Here is a 19,485-nt window from a genome sequence, read left to right on the forward strand (position 1 = left end):
TTTCTGCTTTCCTGACCAGTTCCAGGTTCTTGATCCTTGCTCCCAGTCTCAGATTCCAACTCTGACCCTTGGCTCAACTCATGATTCTGATTTCAGCTCTGACCCTTAGCTCGACTCCCAATTCTGACTCCTGCTCCCATCCGCTAGACCCGGCGCCAATATCCCAGCCCCAACAGTTTGTGCAGACCATTACCCTAAAAGGTTGGCCTAGGAAAGGTATATGGATGGAGCCAATTGGCCAATCTCGGCTCCAAAAAGAATCAGAATTCTTGCCTCCAGGCTGCCAGCCTAGCACAACAGGATTAAGTTGTGCAATTGCTGAGAACCAACTGTTGCAGGAGCAGGCAAGCCAGCACCGCACTGAGAATACAATGCTGTGGGCACAACCTGCAGAATCCTCCCCAAGTAGCGTCCCTGGGTATCCTTTGCCAGAACGGTTTGATGGTAATCAGTGTTTCCAGGAACACATGAATCAGTAGCGCCTTCAGTTCTAACTCTGTCCCCAGACATATGCTTCTGACCATGCCAAGTTAGGCCTGGTAATTAGTCCACTGTCTGGGGAAGCATTGGATTGGGCCTGGTCTTGCTGAAAGGCAACAGCCTGATACTCACAGGTTTCAGAGTAGCAGCCGTGTTAGTCTGTATTCGCAAAAAGAAAAGGAATACTTGTGGCACCTTAGAGACTAACAAATTTATTAGAGCATAAGCTTTCGTGAGCTACAGCTCACTTCATCGGATGCATTTGGTGGAAAAAACAGAGGAGAGATTTATATACACACACACGCACAGAGAACATGAAACAATGGGTTTATCATACACACTGTAAGGAGAGTGATCACTTAAGATAAGCCATCACCAACAGCAGGGGGGGGAAGGAGGAAAACCTTTCATGGTGACAAGCAGGTAGGCTAATTCCAGCAGTTAACAAGAATATCAGAGGAACAGTGGGGGGGGGGGTGGGAGGGAGAAATACCATGGGGAAATAGTTTTACTTTGTGTAATGACTCATCCATTCCCAGTCTCTATTCAAGCCTAAGTTAATTGTATCCAGTTTGCAAATTAATTCCAATTCAGCAGTCTCTCGTTGGAGTCTGTTTTTGAAGCTTTTTTGTTGAAGTATAGCCACTCTTAGGTCTGTGATCGAGTGACCAGAGAGATTGAAGTGTTCTCCAACTGGTTTTTGAATGTTATAATTCTTGACGTCTGATTTGTGTCCATTCATTCTTTTACGTAGAGACTGTCCAGTTTGGCCAATGTACATGGCAGAGGGGCATTGCTGGCACATGATGGCATATATCACATTGGTAGATGCGCAGGTGAACGAGCCTCTGATAGTGTGGCTGATGTGATTAGGCCCTATGATGGTATCCCCTGAATAGATATGTGGACAGAGTTGGCAACGGGCTTTGTTGCAAGGATAGGTTCCTGGGTTAGTGGTTCTGTTGTGTGGTGTGTGGTTGCTGGTGAGTATTTGCTTCAGATTGGGGGGCTGTCTGTAAGCAAGGACTGGTCTGTCTCCCAAGATCTGAGAGAGCGATGGCTCGTCCTTCAGGATAGGTTGTAGATCCTTGATGATGCGTTGGAGGGGTTTTAGTTGGGGGCTGAAGGTGATGGCTAGTGGCGTTCTGTTGTTTTCTTTGTTGGGCCTGTCCTGTAGTAGGTGACTTCTGGGTACTCTTCTGGCTCTGTCAATCTGTTTCTTCACTTCAGCAGGTGGGTACTGTAGTTGTAGGAATGCATGATAGAGATCTTGTAGGTGTTTGTCTCTGTCTGAGGGGTTGGAGCAAATGCGGTTATATCGTAGCGCTTGGCTGTAGACAATGGATCGAGTGGTATGATCTGGATGAAAGCTAGAGGCATGTAGGTAGGAATAGCGGTCAGTAGGTTTCCGATATAGGGTGGTGTTTATGTGACCATCGCTTATTAGCACCGTAGTGTCCAGGAAGTGGATCTCTTGTGTGGACTGGTCCAGGCTGAGGTTGATGGTGGGATGGAAATTGTTGAAATCATGGTGGAATTCCTCAAGAGCTTCTTTTCCATGGGTCCAGATGATGAAGATGTCATCAATGTAGCGCAAGTAGAGTAGGGGCATTAGGGAACGAGAGCTGAGGAAGCGTTGTTCTAAGTCAGCCATAAAAATGTTGGCATACTGTGGGGCCATGCGGGTACCCATCGCAGTGCCGCTGATTTGAAGGTATACATTGTCACCAAATGTGAAATAGTTATGGGTCAGGACAAAGTCACAAAGTTCTGCCACCAGGTTAGCCGTGACAGTATCGGGGATACTGTTCCTGACGGCTTGTAGTCCATCTTTGTGTGGAATGTTGGTGTAGAGGGCTTCTACATCCATAGTGGCTAGGATGGTGTTTTTAGGAAGATCACCAATGGACTGTAGTTTCCTCAGGAAATCGGTGGTGTCTCGAAGATAGCTGGGAGTGCTGGTAACGAAGGGCCTGAGGAGGGAGTCTACATAGCCAGACAATCCTGCTGTCAGGGTGCCAATGCCTGAGATGATGGGGCGTCCAGGATTTCCAGGTTTATGGATCTTGGGTAGCAGATAGAATACCCCAGGTCCTGGCTCCAGGGGTGATACTGTCAAACTGTGACCCTTTTCTTCAGTTCATATCATCAGTGTATAGGGCCCTACCAAATTCGTGGCCATGAAAAATACATAATAGATCATGAAATCTGCTCTCCCTGGGAAATCTGGACTTGTGTACTTTTGTGTAAAGAGATCCTTTATTGGAAATTCCACACTTCCTGCACAGCTGTTCTGTGCAAAACCACCCATACATCTCCACTCCAGGGTTTTAGTGGTGCTGAGGAGCTTGTGACCATCCCTTTGCACTTGGGTGAATTGCACCCTGTAAATGAAATATCTGTGTCCAAAGTTCATTGTATAGTTACATGCAGTTCCCATTTTTGTATGGGGAAGGGTAAGGATCCACATTTTGGTGCTAACCTCAGCATTATTACATCCAGTGCACCAGGCTGCTAATAAACTACGAAAATCAGTTCTACACAATTCACAGTCTAGCAAACAAGTAGGAGATTTTGTTCATAATTCAGCGAGCAGATCTAACCCTTTTTCTTTTCTGACCGTTTTAGTCTTTATGTATTTCTGGAGCAAGACTAATTAAACCAGAAACAAGGAAAAACAATGTTTTAAATTAAATCTGCTTAAACAAATTGCTACATAATAAGAATATTTTGGGCTTATTATATGACTAGGAAAAAACTAAAGTATGCACTGTTGCATTCTGAAGAGAATAGCTGTTAAACATTCCAGTTGTGTAAGACTATAATTGTAGCATGTAACATTAGCAAAGGGTAGGAAAATTACCATTTGTAACTATTCGTGCATTCAAGATGGTTGTGCCTTGATTTGCATTTAGATGGGAATTCTTTCTTGTGGCTCTCAAATCTATTAGGCTTCAAAAAGCAAGGTTTTTTTTTTCTTCTTTGAAGTACTTGCAAGACATTAAACTTTACTGTTAAACTATCAGTTGTACAACTGGGTCCCCAAGCATAACGGGAACACTAATGTCAGTGCCTTTTCTGCTAAGGAAGAAATGAGTAGTGGAAATGCTAGAAGACAAACATCTTTTGATGCATGTCTGGGAATGCACATTTTTTTTAATGAAGGACAGCTAAGACTTTTCTTGCAATACTTTAGTAAATCTGTTTCATGCAGACTTGTAGTTTGCAACAAAGTTTTTCTGAGTCTTTACCCAGTCATTGCAGATTAATATGTAACTTTTTGTATTACTCAAACACAACTTGCTTTAGAGTATTTTAATTTAAAGTGAAAGCTGGTTCTCTGGGAAAAAGGCAAACAAAGATGTGTTTATTTGTAGAAGGTGATTTAACCCACTCTTATGTAGGAAACACTCAGAGTATTCAATTAGAATTTACATACTAAGCCTAAATTTTGTTTCTAGAGATGATCCAAAACTGTATATAAATTGTCTTAAAATTGGAGAGTTTAGATAAAATGGGGCCCAAAGTCAACACCGTCTCTGGTGGTGGTTGTGGGCAAAAACAGAAGAAATGAGCTCTTGCCAAAACCTCCCCCAGTTTTATCCCATCTCTGTTTGATATTAATGTGTTGGATGATGTGGACACTGGGGAGCATATATAGTAAATTTACTTATTTTAATAGTCAGCTCTATTTTGTAATATAGACACTGTGCTGCACCCAGTTCAAAAACTGTAATCCACAAAACATCAAGTATCCTCTGTTAGAAGTCCTTATGAGACCTGGCAACCACTAGAATAATCACATGGGGTGAAATCCTGGTCCCATTAAGCCCAGTGGGATTTTTGCCACTGACTCCAGTGGGTTCAAGCTTAACAGAAAAAAGCTTTACCAAGAAAATTATTCATGGCAACACTGACAAAAACTAGAACTGTTTTCAGCCTTTTAAGAATATTCCTAGATTCAAAGACTTTAACAGAGTTATTCCAGTTTTACACCACTGTAAGTGGTATCAGAATCTGCTTTCTAGTGATTACTCGACATTCCTCTGCATTGGGGCCCTGATTCAGCAGTCCATCCCTATTCTGAAAAGCATGGAAATACCTGCTTAACGTTAGGCATTGCTTAAGCATGCATTTAAACTTAATGTGCTTAAATGCATTCCTGAACATGGATGGATTTAAGAATGTTTTAATGCTTTGCTGAATTGTGACCTGGGTGTACTTTTTAATCTCCTGCGAAAAGCAAATAAATGTTATCCATATGTTCTATAGATTATCAGCTGCTCACTTAGTCCCTGATTCTGAAATCAAATGTGCATAGGCAGATCATTACATGCAGCCAGAGTCCCATGGGAGATGAGATGATGGAGCTAGTTCTTCATGCCAAGTTCCCAGTTGTTAGTTGTAAGTACGCTGGGATCCTTGCATCTGTGCAGCAGCAGTCTCTTGGTGTATGAGAAAAGTAACTGATGATTAATTTTGATAAATTACCCATCAACTTTTGAAAAGCAATTAAATTAAGTAAAAGGATTAGTTCTGATTTTTAAATTCATTGGGATGTACTGTTTGGCTATATTTATTGGCTACATGCGAATGGCTAAAAGCATATATGGATTTGAGTAGAAATTTCTATTATGACCTGTTGTTTTTAAATGTAACAGCTGTGTTTCCATGTGATTATTAAAGTGATTAAGAGCTGTAAATGTCAGAGTGTAAATATCACTAATATGTTTTAGTTTATTAATGTGGAGAGATAAGTCATCTCTTAATAGATAAGATGAAGCAAGCCTTCTATTATAAGGCTGATGTTCAGCCTCCTCTAATGTGGCAAAAAAACCAAAACAAACCTGTTGAAATTTACAGCCTGCATTCTGTTATGAAAGGGAATTTTTAAGCCTTTTGCAAAATTAAAGTTTTTTTGAAGTTTTTTGGATTCACGTTTTTGGACTGGTTGAACTTTTAAAAAATCCTTTTAAATGTTTTTATATCTGTGTGTATACACACTGATAATTAAGAGTTCAGTCTTACCCCAAAACGGTAATAAGAACATAAGAACGGCCATACTGGGTCAGACCAAAAGTCTTCTAGCCCAGTATCCTATCTTCTGACAGTGGCCAATGCCAGGTGCCCCAGAGGGAATGAATACAACAAGTAATCATCAAGTGATCCATCCCCTGTCACTCATTCCCAAATACCTGCATGAAGACCATGAAAATCCGGAAGGCTCCAATGGGCTGGAGTGATAATGAGCGTGGAAGGATAGTTGGTAGGGAGAAATATGGTGGATATGTTACTTTCCATTTCCACACTCTTTAACATTTAGGATTTTTTTTTTAATACATATGATGGATTGCTTTACATATTAAGTATGAAATTGTCACTCATACATTTAGGACCTAAGCCACAACCAAAACCATTACTGAAATCAATTAGATTTTGGGCGATAAAGAATGCAGCTTTGGGCCTTTCTGGTGTTTGGGTTTACCTTTCAATATGTCTGTCTCAGAGCTCCTAGGATCCCCTATTTTGCTCCCCAACTCAGACCCTGTATAGCATCTGCTATACAAGCAGGACTGGATGGGACTTCTTCAGAGCCAGTGAGTGATCCTGTATTGAATTAAGGGGCCACTGTTTAGCTGCATTAGGTATTTGCTCCTTCCTGTCCTGTTTCCACCATACTTAACATTCGACCTCCATGATGCTTTCATGGGGCATGAAATTGTGAATGAAAACAGTGTTTCCAGCATGGCAATACATAGACAGGCAGGGCTGTTTGGCCTGAGCACAGGCCTGGGAGCCAAGAACTCTCCAATTTTAATCTCAGCGCTTTCATTAACTTTCTCTATGGTCTTGTGCAAATCAGACCCTCCCTGCTTCAATTTCCTCATCTGAGAAGTTGGGATAATACTTACTTATGTGCATCACAGAAGTGCTTGGGGAATTAATTAATGTGTGTAAAGTGCTGTGGAGATGAAAGTGTTAAATGTTGTTTTAATATATTAATTATAAGTGTATATAAAATCCAGGGGATAGATTTCCTCCTTCAGAATAGGAGTAATTCCCATTAATTATAATGTTAAAATGTTAGGGAAAGAACACAGCAATAAAAAGTAAGCAATTTGCTACAACAATTTAAGCTCTCCCCTTCCCAAAATTATTTTGTTCACATCACATTTTTCTGACTTTTGCTATTCTATTAACCTTCAGTTGTTTGTTTTACTTTGCCTCCATAAAGATTGCTAGCAGAACTGTATTAAGGTTCTGATTGTGTCAGCTTTCTGGTTGTAAACCCCTGTTTTTAAGACATTAATAACTTCTGAGCTGTAACCTAACAGAAGAAAAATGCTCAGATAATTTTCAAAAATATATATTTTCAAAAATAAATCAACCATTTACTGTTTCATTATGGTGCAAAACAACTAAGTTTTATTTTGCAATAATGGATAACAAATGTTTTATGAAATTACAGTATATCAGAAAGATACCAGTATGTATGGCAGGAGCACTGTTCCTTTACACAATAAAAACGGATCAAAGTAAAGGGGCTGCAGCATAATGAAGAATCTGGCTCATAGCATCTAAAGTTTTAAATTATTTTGAACACTGTTGGTTTAAAACCCAAATGTGTTAACATTGTTAACCCAAATGTATTAACATAGCTTCAAACCTTGTCTAGATTAGGATTAAAGATGTATTAGTAGTAGTAAAAAGAACAGTAGTACTTGTGGCACCTTAGAGACTAACAAATTTATTAGAGCATAAGCTTTCGTGGGCTACAGCCGGATGCATAGAATGGAACATATAGTAAGAAAGATAGATAGATATACAAACACACACATACAGATCAGTTGGAAGTTGCCATACAAACTGTGAGAGGCTACTTAGTTAAGTTTCAGAGTAGCAGCCATGTTAGTCTGTATTCGCAAAAAGAAAAGGAGTACTTAGTTAAGATGAGCTATTATCAGCAGGAGGAAAAATAAACTTTTGTAGTGATAATCAAGATGGCCCATTTAGACAGTTGACAAGAAGGTGTGAAGATACTTAACTTAGGGAAATAGATTCAATATGTGTAATGATGCAGCCACTCCCAGTCTCTCTTCAAACCCAAGCTAATGGTATCTAGTTTGCATTTTAATTCAAGCTCAGCAGTTTCTCCCTGGAGTCTGTTTTTTAAGCTTTTCTGTTGCAAAATTGCCAACCTTAAATCTTTTACTGAGTGGCCAGAGAGGTTGAAGTGTTCTCCTACCGGTTTTTGAATGTTATGATTCTTGATGTCAGATTTGTGTCCATTTATTCTTTTGCGTAGAGACTGTCCGGTTTGGCCAAGGTACATGGCAGAGGGGCATTACTGGCACATGATGGCATATATCACATTGGTAGATGTGCAGGTGAACGAGCCCCTGATGGCGTGGTGAATGTGATTAGGTCCTATGAATGTGTCACTTGAATAAATATGTGGACAGAGTTGGCATTGGGCTTTGTTGCAAAGATAGGTTCCTGGGTTAGTGTTTTTGTTGTGTGGTATGTGGTTGCTGGAGAGTATTTGCTTCAGGGTGGGGTAGTAGGCATCCTTCAGTCTGGAGAGACCATGGATATCCGCCCCTGAGAGGTAAAGAATTTGCTCAGTTGGTTTTATGGCAGCTGTGACTGAAGAGATCCACTCGAGAGAGACAGACATGTTCTAACACATTTGAAAAGTCAAATGTGGACCAGACACACACTGCCTTTGCGCATCTACCAATGTGATATATGCCATCATGTGCCAGCAATGCCCCTCTGCCATGTACATTGGCCAAACTGGACAGTCTCTACGTAAAAGAATGAATGGACACAAATCAGACGTCAAGAATTATAACATTCAAAAACCAGTTGGAGAACACTTCAATCTCTCTGGTCACTCGATAGCCACTCTTAGGTCTGTTATCCTTCAACAAAAAAGCTTCAAAAACAGACTCCAACGAGAGACTGCTGAATTGGAATTAATTTGCAAACTGGATACAATTAACTTAGGCTTGAATAGAGACTGGGAATGGATGAGTCATTACACAAAGTAAAACTATTTCCCCATGTTATTTCTCCCCCCCACCCTCACCCCACACTGTTCCTCTGATATTCTTGTTAACTGCTGGAATTAGCCTACCTTGCTTGTCACCATGAAAGGTTTCCCTCCTTTCCCCCCCCTGCTGCTGGTGATGGCTTATCTTAAATGATCACTCTCCTTACAGTAAAAAGAAAAGGAGTACTTGTGGCACCTTAGAGACTAACAAATTTATTAGAGCATAAGTTTTCGTGAGCTACAGCTCACTTCATCGGATGCATCCGATGAAGTGAGCTGTAGCTCACAAAAACTTATGCTCTAATAAATTTGTTAGTCTCTAAGGTGCCACAAGTACTCCTTTTCTTTTTGCGAATACAGACTAAGACGGCTGCTACTCTGAAACCTCTCCTTACAGTGTGTATGATAAACCCATTGTTTCATGTTCTCTGTGTGTGTATATAAATCTCTCCGCTGTTTTTTCCACCAAATGCATCCGATGAAGTGAGCTGTAGCTCACGAAAGCTTATGCTCTAATAAATTTGTTAGTCTCTAAGGTGCCACAAGTACTCCTTTTCTTTTTGCGAATACAGACTAACACGGCTGCTACTCTGAAACACTGCCTTTGATATGTGATTAGCCTATGGGGAGCCTAGGCTCAAACTCAGTAATCTTAAAGCATGTTCAAGCATACACTGCCTTGCCTACAGTAGACGTCACACATGTTATCTAACACATTCTAACATCATACCTTTAACTCCTAGTCTAGACAAGGTCTTAGTATATTAATACATACACTATATATTAGTATAAACTAGTCTATACTATACCTAGTACAGACTAAAGGAGCTATTAGAAACCTTTTGTGGCAGCAGATTAAATAGTCTAAATACACAGATGTTCCTACATTATGCGATATCATATCAATGCAATGGGAGTTACAGCCCTGTCTGGGGTAGGACAGATTTTTCTCCTAGACCTTAATGACTCATCCTATTGTGCTGACGTAGTTCATTGATCTGAGAATATTAGCATGCCAGTATCCTGCTAGGCTAGCTCACAGTTGTTATAGAGACAAAACTGCACAGGATCGTTTTAGGGGACAAGACAAGATGTCACGTTTATTATAACACAGTTTGATTTATGATCAATAACTAATATCTAATACCTATGTATATACACACACACACCCCAAATATTCTGCAGCTGCTGTATAGTTATCAGTCCTGAATATAACTTAAGTTCGTGGCTTGGGTTCGTAGCTTGTGGCAGCTAACTGGCCAGGAAAGCCGGGCACAAGGAAGGGCTGGGTCTCTGTTGGGCATGCACCAATGCCCTTCCATGTTGGCAGCAGAATGTTACCCTCCAAAGTCTTCCATCTCACCCATCCTTTTTGTAGGCTTTAGTTTGAATCAAGCGTCTATAGGTCTTGCTGTGTCACGCTGTCTCTGGGTTCAGTGTGATTGATCACCCGTCAATTGCAGACATGACTTTCAGCTTGGGACCTAGCTTTGAGGTTTCTTCAATTGTACTTTTGTTCTTTTCTTTTGAGGGTGGACACTTCTTACTTTGTCAGGGCCGTTGTCTGCATCTTCAGCCCTTGGGTGTTTACACTTTAATTAAACAGGGCATGTTGGGGCTGGAGGTTGATTCCATCATCCATACATACCTCATTCAGACATCTAAACTAAACTAATAAGATTACAGCAGGGTTTTGCAAAAATGAAGGTTGCAGCAAGCTTTTACAAAATGGAGTGAGCATTTTAAAATGGAGTTTGGGACAAGTTAAAGTGGAGTTCGAGTTACAATATGGACAAGTGTAAGGAATGGCAAACAGTGAACAGAAGTTACAATGTTGAAACATTGCAAGTTTCAGCGATTTAAGAAGCAATTGGATTGAAAGTGAAACTCAATTAGCCAGTTATTGGAGTAACTGGTTTTATGAATGAATGTTGTTTCATTCATAAAACTTTACTTATGAAGTTATATTAATAAAGTGAACAATTAAAAACAATTTCATTGATCAGTTCTACACAATAAGTGAGTGAAAGATGGAGTTTCCATTGCAAGGATGGAGATTCTTAGTTTCTATTGCATTTATGAGCCGTACAGAGGCAATTATAGCACAGTGTTGTTTTGGTAAAACAGCTATCTGCAATGTAGTGTTACGTATACACTAGCAAATATTACTAGGGGTTAATAATTATCTTTAAATTTCATTGAATTTGTCTTAATATTGTCAGCTTGGATACAGTTTTCCCCACAAAAAAATTAACACTCTGATCCCGCAGTGATGCTTGTGAGGTTTGCTGGCATAGAGCTTATGGCATGATTTGGGCCTAAATGTCTTCTTATGGCTTATGTACTATAGCAGATGAAATGCATTGTGTATTTTCAGGGTGTGTGTGTCAAATGTAAGCTACAAACAACATACAAATTTTTTTTAAACGTTGGGTATTTAATAGCTTATTGTTTGGTGTTTTAAAAAAAGAAACACAGTTTTACAATCTGGCATAATTTTTCTTTCCAGTCAAACATCTATTCATAGTTTAATAGATCCATAGATTCCAAAGCCAGAGGGGAGCACTGCGATCATTTAGTGTGCCCTCCTGTATAATAGAGGCCATAGAACTTCCCAAAAAATAATTCCTAGAGCATATCCTTTTGGAAAAAAATCAATCTTGATTTTAAAATGATCAGCAATGGAGAATTCACCATGATCCTTGCTAAGTTGTTCCGATAGTTAATTACTCTCATTGTTAAAAATGTAAGCCTTATTTTCAGTCTGAATTTGTCTAGCTTCAGCTTCCGGCCATTGGATCATTTTATACCTTTCTCTACTAGATTGAAGAGCCCACTATTAAATATTTGTTTTCCATGTAGATACTAACAGACTGTAATCAAGTCATTCCTGAACCTTCTTTTTGTTAAGCTAAATGGATTGAGCTTCTTTCAGTCTATCACGATAAGGCATGTTTTCTAATTCTTTAATCATTCTCGTGGCTGTTCTCTGAACCCTCACCAATTTATCTATATTCTTCTTGAATTGTGCACACCAGAACTGGACACAGTATTCCAGCAGTAGTTACACCAGTTCCAAACACACAGATAAAATAACCTCTCAACTCCTACTTGAAATTCTCCTATTAATGCATCCAAGGATGGCACTAGCCCTCTGGCCACAGTGTCACACTGGGAGCTCATGTACAGCTAATTATCCACCACAACCCCCAAATTGTTTTCAATCACTACTTCCCAAGACAGTGTCCCCCATCATATAAGTGTGGCCTACATTTCTTTGTTCCTAGATGTATTTAGCCATATTAAATGAATATTGTGTGCTTGCACCCAGCTTATCAAGCGATCCAGTTCACTCTTTATCAGTGACCCGTCCTCATTATTTATTGCTTCCCTAATTTTTGTCAGGTTTCAGAGTAGCAGCCATGTTAGTCTGTATTCGCAAAAAGAAAAGGAGTACTTGTGGCACCTTAGAGACTAACAAATTTATTAGAGCATAAGCTTTCGTGAGCTACAGCTCACTTCATCGAATGCATCCGATGAAGTGAGCTGTAGCTCACGAAAGCTTATGCTCTAATAAATTTGTTAGTCTCTAAGGTGCCACAAGTACTCCTTTTCTTTTTAATTAAAATGTTGTGGATGTTCCGAAGTACTGCTACTTAGTGTATGCAGTATTGGTGGTTTATATGGCTGATCAGCTACAATATTCATTGAGGTATATATTCATAATATTTCACCATTACAAAAAACAACACACAAGTTGTTTGGAGTTAAACTTGACACAGTGTCCTCATGGTTGTCTTTCTTATGACTAAGAATTGGACACACCTACTTCCTGAGCAAATGAGGGTTCATATTAAAGTCCACTGGAAGGGGTTTGTTTAGGGGTAGAAAGCAGTCACCCAGCCCCCCCTGAGGCTCTTATTTTCCTTGTTTGGAGCTGCCATGCAGAACTGTGCTAGAATTGTTAAGGTTCTGTACTCCCTTCTCAACTCTTACTAACACACATTTTGTGGTGTTCCCTAGTTTTTGTGCATGTTATTCTGCTGGAAAGCAAGAAATATTGAATGCCTTAGTCCTCTGTCTGCCTTCTCCTTGGAAGACTTCCTCACCTTCAGCAACCAGTGCCTGTGACTGGGAGCCAAGCAAATCTCAGTATTCTCTACATGGTTGCTATGACTCCTTTGAAGCACCATGCTCTGCATCATGGAGCATTTCTAACGTCCACTAGCATCTGCTGCCACAGCTCAGCAAGGGACAGAGAACTTACTTCTAAGGAGAAGGAATGCTTCCTTTGAAGCTCTACAGGAGAGAGAAGCCTGGGTTCCTTCTGAGCCCTGCAGACAAATAAGTCAGTAGCTGTCCAAGGAAAAAAGGCAATTAAATAAGAGGGTAGAGATGAATCAGTGACAACCATTAAGAACTAAAATGAAAACTCCCAGGAAGAGGCAGAAGGCATTAGGTAACAAGGTGAGGAGAAGAACTCAATCCCCCTGGACCTGTCTCTGCCAGTTGCTAGCAATCAGTGATTTTGGGCCACAAAAAGTATATACTGATTCAGAAGGTTGATAATGTAAACTTTATTTACATTACCCTGTCTCAGCCAATGTGATTTATGCTGAACATTTCTAAAGCATCCACACTTTAGTGACTAACAACTTCAGGATATTCATTTTCTAAATTATAGACTATAAGGCCAGAAAGGCTCATTATGATCATCTAGTCTATCCTCTTGCATAAATAAAAGCCATATACTTTCACCCATTAATTCCTGCATCAAGATCATAATTTCTGATTAAGCGCCAGAGCATTTCATTTAAAAAGATATCTAATCGGGATTTAAAGACTTCAAATGATGAAGAATCTATCTCATCCCTTGGAAAACTTTTCCAGTGGTTAACTACCCTTACTTTAAAAAATGTGTACTTTATATGAACAGACTTAGAAAAGTGGAGGTAAAATAAGAACCTTAAAATATTTTACACCTGGTCATTAATGTGGAAAAGACCTGCTGTATTTAAACAAGCTATAGCACCTGTGTAGCAGAAACTAATAAAGAAAATGGAATTATCACTTTAGAATGTCCAAACTTTGTCCACCAGTACAGTAACTTACCAGGAGCGTGAAGACTACTCCACTTGTTCCATCTGTCCAAAATTTGGTCCCCACACTCCTTACAGCTTCATGTACCACAGCATCTCTGTCTAATGAGTACAGAATAGGACAGATGACGCTCATCTTTATCTTTACTTCAGAGAAATGGGGCCTGCACAGACAGCAGTCTGACATGCAGTGTAACCAGGCCCCTTGGCATCAAGCTGGACCACTGCATGCCGGGACTTGCTGAATGTGGTGGGCCCCTTGTAATGCTGGGGTCTGACTCTTGTGTGTCTCGCGGTGCCACAGCCAGGCTGGGACCCTCGCTGTCCTGGGAGGCTGGGGCCACAGGAGGTGTGGGAGGCATGTTGTGGGATGTGGAGGATGGGGTCTCCAGGCACACCAGGACCTGTGACGCGCCTGGGAGGGCGGGGTCTGGTCTGCACGACAGCCTGCGAAAGACACGCCTCGGGAAGGTGGCCCAGCCTTGGCAGTGGGGAGGTGGGATCCAGCATCCCCCGCTAGCCAGCAATGGGACTGGCTGCTCACGGCCGCCTTAGCAGGTAAATATATCGGACGCTACCAACGCCGGCTGTCGGGGGAAGGGCTTCCTCCTCGCAGGTTACCTTACCCCGGCCCTGGGAAGAATGGCAGGCAGCTTTAACAGCCCGCCCTCGCCTTGCGGGCTGGACAGGGGAAGGTGGATGGCTTGACCCGGGGTGCGGGTAGCAATAGCACGATCAGCGCTCTCCCCCCCCCCCCCCCGCCCCCTGTGTGAGTGGTAGTTACCTTCCCTCCTGTGTAGAGCAGCCGGCTTGATTGCTGCAAAACGGAATGTTCCAAATTTCAGTCAGGCCCCAGAAAGGGGTGGAACTTTCTCGCCGAAAGGTTCTCTTGGCTGCCTGTGGAATCTAACGGACGTAAACGGCAGCTCGCTGACTTGAAGGATGCTGAGGAGACGCGAGACCTCCCACGTCACAGGCCAGCGGCCTCTCCAAAGGACAGTACCCGGCCTGGCTGTAAAGGGTTAATGGGCTGGGAGCAACCGCCGGGGGGGGGGGAGGAGGAGGAGGAGGAGGAGGTCCCGCCTCCCCTCCCCCAGTGCGTGTAGGAGACCGCACAAACCGAGCCCCGTCAGGCTGGAGGGCGACCCCCTCCCTCATCCCCGCGCGGACTCGGGCTAGCAGCCACCCCCCTCCGTCAGACCGGCTCAGCCTCTGCCACGCCGGGCTGCGTCCGATGCCGCCGCGGGTCCGGTAGGTCCGCGGCTGGATGCTGATCCCCTTCTCCGTTTTCCCCCTTCCGCAGGCGGCGGCCGCAGCTGCGGCTTCTCCTCAGACCCCGGCCGCCTCTGAAGGGATGCTGGAGAAACTAGAGCTCGACGATGAAGGTAAGTCGGAGGCGCCTGCCGCGGAGCAGCGACTGACGGACAGACGCTCCCCTCGCTCCGGGCATCGCTGCCCGCTCCAGGCTCCGGGGCTCGCTCCTGGCCCGGCTGCTCGGGGGGCCGGACGGAGGCGCCAGCATCCCCGGGGCGGGAGGGAAGCCCAGACAGACGGGTCTCCCCGGCGGCGCGCGCACGCCCGCCCGCCCGCCCGCCGGGGGCTGCCCCGCACCCTGCTGCCTGCGCCCTTGGAAAGGGGCGAGGCGGGTCGCTGGGTTGGTTACAGCCGACCCTGCCCCCAGACTCGGCCCAGCTCCTGCGGGGCGTGGGGCGATCGCTGCGGACGGACCCGGCCCGACTGTTCCGTTCGCACGCTGGGCGCTTCACCGCAGATGACCACGCAGGCGAGCAAATGCCGCTCTTCGTCACCCTCTCCTGCGGCGGGATCCTTCGTCCCCCTTCCTGGATCTGTTTTTCCAGTTATCGCTGGGCCCGGTTCTGTCTGTGGGGGGGAGGAGGATGAAAACCTTGGCACGCGTGGGTTGTGGTTTTTTTTTTTTTTTTTTTTTTTTTTTGCTTTTAAAGCAGTGTTGTATATCCTGGTGATAACAGGTACAGTAGACCTTGACCTCTAGATCTGAATGACAGTTGAAAGATGACAAAATTGGGAATATTGTACCAGATGTGGGCATGTATTAGAAAAAGTCAGTGTTCACAGAACAGGCTTATCTCTACCAGCTTTTCTTTGATGCTGCTTCCTATTTAGCTCCTAATTAGATGACTGACAAATAGTTAACTCAGGTAGGAGATGAGTCTCTGACTTATTTACATGTCTTGCGAGCACTACACTGTTTTGTAAAGGAGTTTATTCTCCTCCATAATTTTGAGCAGATCTATAAGCTTGTGCCTTTTTGAAGGGGACTGTGTTGAAAACTTAAGGTAGTAGTTTTTAGACATGATTGCCCTTTCATAGTGAATGGCCATAGAAATCTAATTTTCATGTTTAATATTTTAAAGTAGCTAAAACTTCATAGGCTTTTTATTTGCAGAACGTGTAGTAATATATCTTTTAAAACTTTGAAAATAATAGACTGAGTCATTTATAGTAAAAAAAAAAATTAATAAACCAGCATGCTAATCAGATGTTCTTTTTGATATTCCTTTCTGTTCCTTTCTGTAACTGATATTGCTGTTGAATGTAATTAACCACAAACCTCATTTTAAATTTCTTTATGACTTTTAAAGGTTTTTCTTGAGTCTTACTGACTTGACAGCTTGTCTAAGAGCTTCTGGCTCTATAACTTTTAAAGCAAAGGTAGGCCAGTCAAATGGACTTATGCCTTTTTTGTCTTGGTGAAGCCTCACAAGAACAACAAAATCTGCAGCTTCAGTACGATTTATTTAACATGAACGTTGGATGTAAGGAATTCAGTCTCTAATTTGTACTATCCTTCCCCAAATTAATATCAATAATTTCTGACCATATCTGTACCTTTCATATACTTGATTGACTTTCTCTTATCTTCAGGTTGGAGAGTTAAACTATGACATACAGAGTCTGTCCTAAACTTGTTTTATTGATCTACTACAAACATTCAGTTTTGGGGAAATGTAAATAAATCATCTTTACGTTTGTGTACTGTTTACTTTAATAGTCAGAGTAGCAAGGACAGATTCTTCTGCAGGGATAAGAGTATAGTTGGATAGATTAACAATATTGCTGGGTGAGTTAAGGGAACCACTGTTGTGGCCCCTTGTGGCATGTAGTAGTTTCCGATGAAGTGAGCTGTAGCTTACAAAAGCTTATGCTCAAATAAATTTGTTAGTCTCTAAGGTGCCACAAGTACTCCTTGGTCTAAACAAAAACTCTCATTTACACAAGATAGTACAGATTACTGTGATAGAATAATTTATTTTCCAGTGCACATGTCAGATTATAAAATATGAAATCACTGTCAATCATTCTCACTATTCACAAACTTCTGTTCTATTGTGGTATTTCTTGGAATGTTATTTTTCCTCCATCAAACTGAAGTGATGTATGTGGCTGTTCTTTTGAGTTGGTATATAAGTTTGAGAGTTTTGGTTTGTTTTAATTTGTTGTATATTGGTTTTGGAATTTTTCAGAGGCAGCATGTTCCTCCATTGGTGGACAGTACGGTTACGAGCAAACCCTGGCCCCAGTCAGAGGCATTTGCCCCCTTCGTAGGGAATCTATCTAGCGTTTGGCTGGAAGGATAGTGATTAAAAACATGGGCATTAAGAATGCTACTTACATAAAATAGTGGTATGTTCATGTATTTCAGTGGAGACAATTTTGATAAAACTAACAGTCCATACATTAGAGCAAAACTTATTTCATTGTCACAATATGTCTTCAAATGTGAAGTCAATACATAGAGAAGCCCAAAGACAGTGGGATGCAGATGGAAATGTTCACAGTGCATATATTTTTGACCTCAGTCTTGCTCTTGTTGCTATGATTGAAGTTGTGCTAATGTTAGAGAAGGGAGGAGAGAAAATTAGTTCTGGTTATTTGGTAGATGAGAGGTATTGGGTGGTAAGGTGGTTCAGAAACAAAAGGCCTTCAAGAATGTGATTAGATTTCACGCTGTGGATGCAGTTTTATCATATTTGGGGTTCTGTCTTGTCACATTTCAAGCCCTCTCTATAATGATATATAAAAATAACGTGTTTTAATTAAAAACTTGTTTTCTAGCTGCTATTATAGATTGATCTAGCTTTGTGTTTCACATGGCTAGCTTCCCCAACAGTATGTCCACCAACAGGTAATAACTATTTGGTATATCAAATTATGCAACAGTTCCTTTGAAACCGAATGTTTAATAGAAAGTAACCATCAAAAACAAGGTCTCAAAATAGTCTTATTCCAGAATGGATCTGGCTTGTGATTCTGTTGAAAGCCTACACAAATGAGAGAGAATTTAACTGGCATTTTAATTTAAAGGAAATTAATTCACATTATTTGAAACTAATTGTTTAAATTGAAGGGTGGGGGAAAATGAAATGCTGCTTAGAATACAAACCTTTCTTTTAACTGCATTTTGTCTCATGAGACGGTATGTTGCTTTGCAGAATCTGGCTTCTCAGAAGGGATGGTCTGTAAGTAAAATGGACAGGACAAGGACTCAAAAACATCACACTTTTTATCTGGAAAATTTTGTACCTACTGGTGTTACAATTAACACATAAGATAACTATCCCTGAAAGAAAAATGTTGGTTCTTCCTTCTCCCTAACCTCTTCTCCGGCTCTACTCCCCCCACCCCCGCCTCCTCGCTTGTTTACTTTGGACATTTGACTGGACTCTCTTTATTGTTTCACTTGTTGATCAGTTGCAGATCCTGTCTTTTGCAATAGAATGATGCCATAATTCTTGTATTGAATGCTCTTACTCAGTCTTTTCAAGAGAGTGTTTACTAGTATTAGCTGCAGTGGAGCTTAAACACAATAGCCAGCACATCAATATATACATAGAAGGGAAGGAAAGGAAGAAAGAGGTGGGCCAAAATATGTTCAGTTTGCTTGGATCTGCCCAAAAGACCCTTCTAAACATCAGTAAGAGAACAAATAAACTTTTAATTATTAATAAGAGTTGTTTACTAGAAAGCTCAGGACATGCTGATTAAATGCTGATTTCTTTCTCAGAAAATGGACATTGACTAGTTCAAAAATATTTTAATTCAAGATCAATGACCCCTCTAGCAGGGATTGGAAATGAGAAGTAGGTTTTCTTATCTTTCATACTGTTACTTTTTTGGGAGGCAGGGAAAGCCAGTTCCTTGTTACTGTCAAAAATGTGACAAAGCCGATATGTGCGTGTACCTAATAATAAACACACACACACCTGCTTTTACATCAAAGTGGATTCCTTGGTTTGTTTCACACACAGTTTTGGGTTGACTTGTAAAACTTCAGGACAGATCATGGATTGCATAGCAGCTCAAAAAGAAAAGAATAAACACCCTGCTCCTCAACTGCTTTCTGTATGGGGTCAGTGTCAAGCGATAGTAGGTCTGGGATTTATTTTTGTTTTTGTTTGCAAAGGCGGGGAAGGGAGGAGGCTGGGGAAGAGCTAGTAAAAGGAATTTGTTTTTGTGTATTTAACAGAAAAACTTCAGATTTTTACCACCACATTTTGAGTCACTGGGTAGCTTCATTTTGTTACAGATGGAAATGTTTGAGATCTAGTTTTTTTTTCCTTTTAAAATAACTGTTAGCATTATTGGTTGAAACTATACCATGACACTAATCTAATCTGAATTTTCTTCCCCCACCATCCTTCAAATAGTGTCTAAAATTCCGTTAGGCTACAGAAGTTACCTTACTCTCAGTATTTACATCACAGATATTAACCATATACCTGTCAGCTGCAGTAATTTGGTTGGTTCAGCATTGTAACTGTACCTTGGGTAACTGGTTCTGCTGCATTGTTGGCTCACAGCCATCTC

The 19,485-nt window shown here is 41.5% G+C and overlaps 1 protein-coding gene across 1 annotated transcript in view; it reads left to right on the forward strand.

Moving 5' to 3' along the window:
- PRKAG2 (protein kinase AMP-activated non-catalytic subunit gamma 2) overlaps positions 1 to 19,485 on the forward strand; it is a 428,376-nt gene that overhangs the window by 313,369 nt on the left and 95,522 nt on the right. Inside the window, 1 exon segment of the mRNA XM_038389209.2 lies at positions 14,939 to 15,020. Coding sequence (XP_038245137.1) covers positions 14,939 to 15,020 — 82 coding nt within the window.

This window comes from Dermochelys coriacea, chromosome 2, assembly GCF_009764565.3.
Source record: "Dermochelys coriacea isolate rDerCor1 chromosome 2, rDerCor1.pri.v4, whole genome shotgun sequence".
Lineage (NCBI taxonomy): Eukaryota > Metazoa > Chordata > Testudines > Dermochelyidae > Dermochelys > Dermochelys coriacea.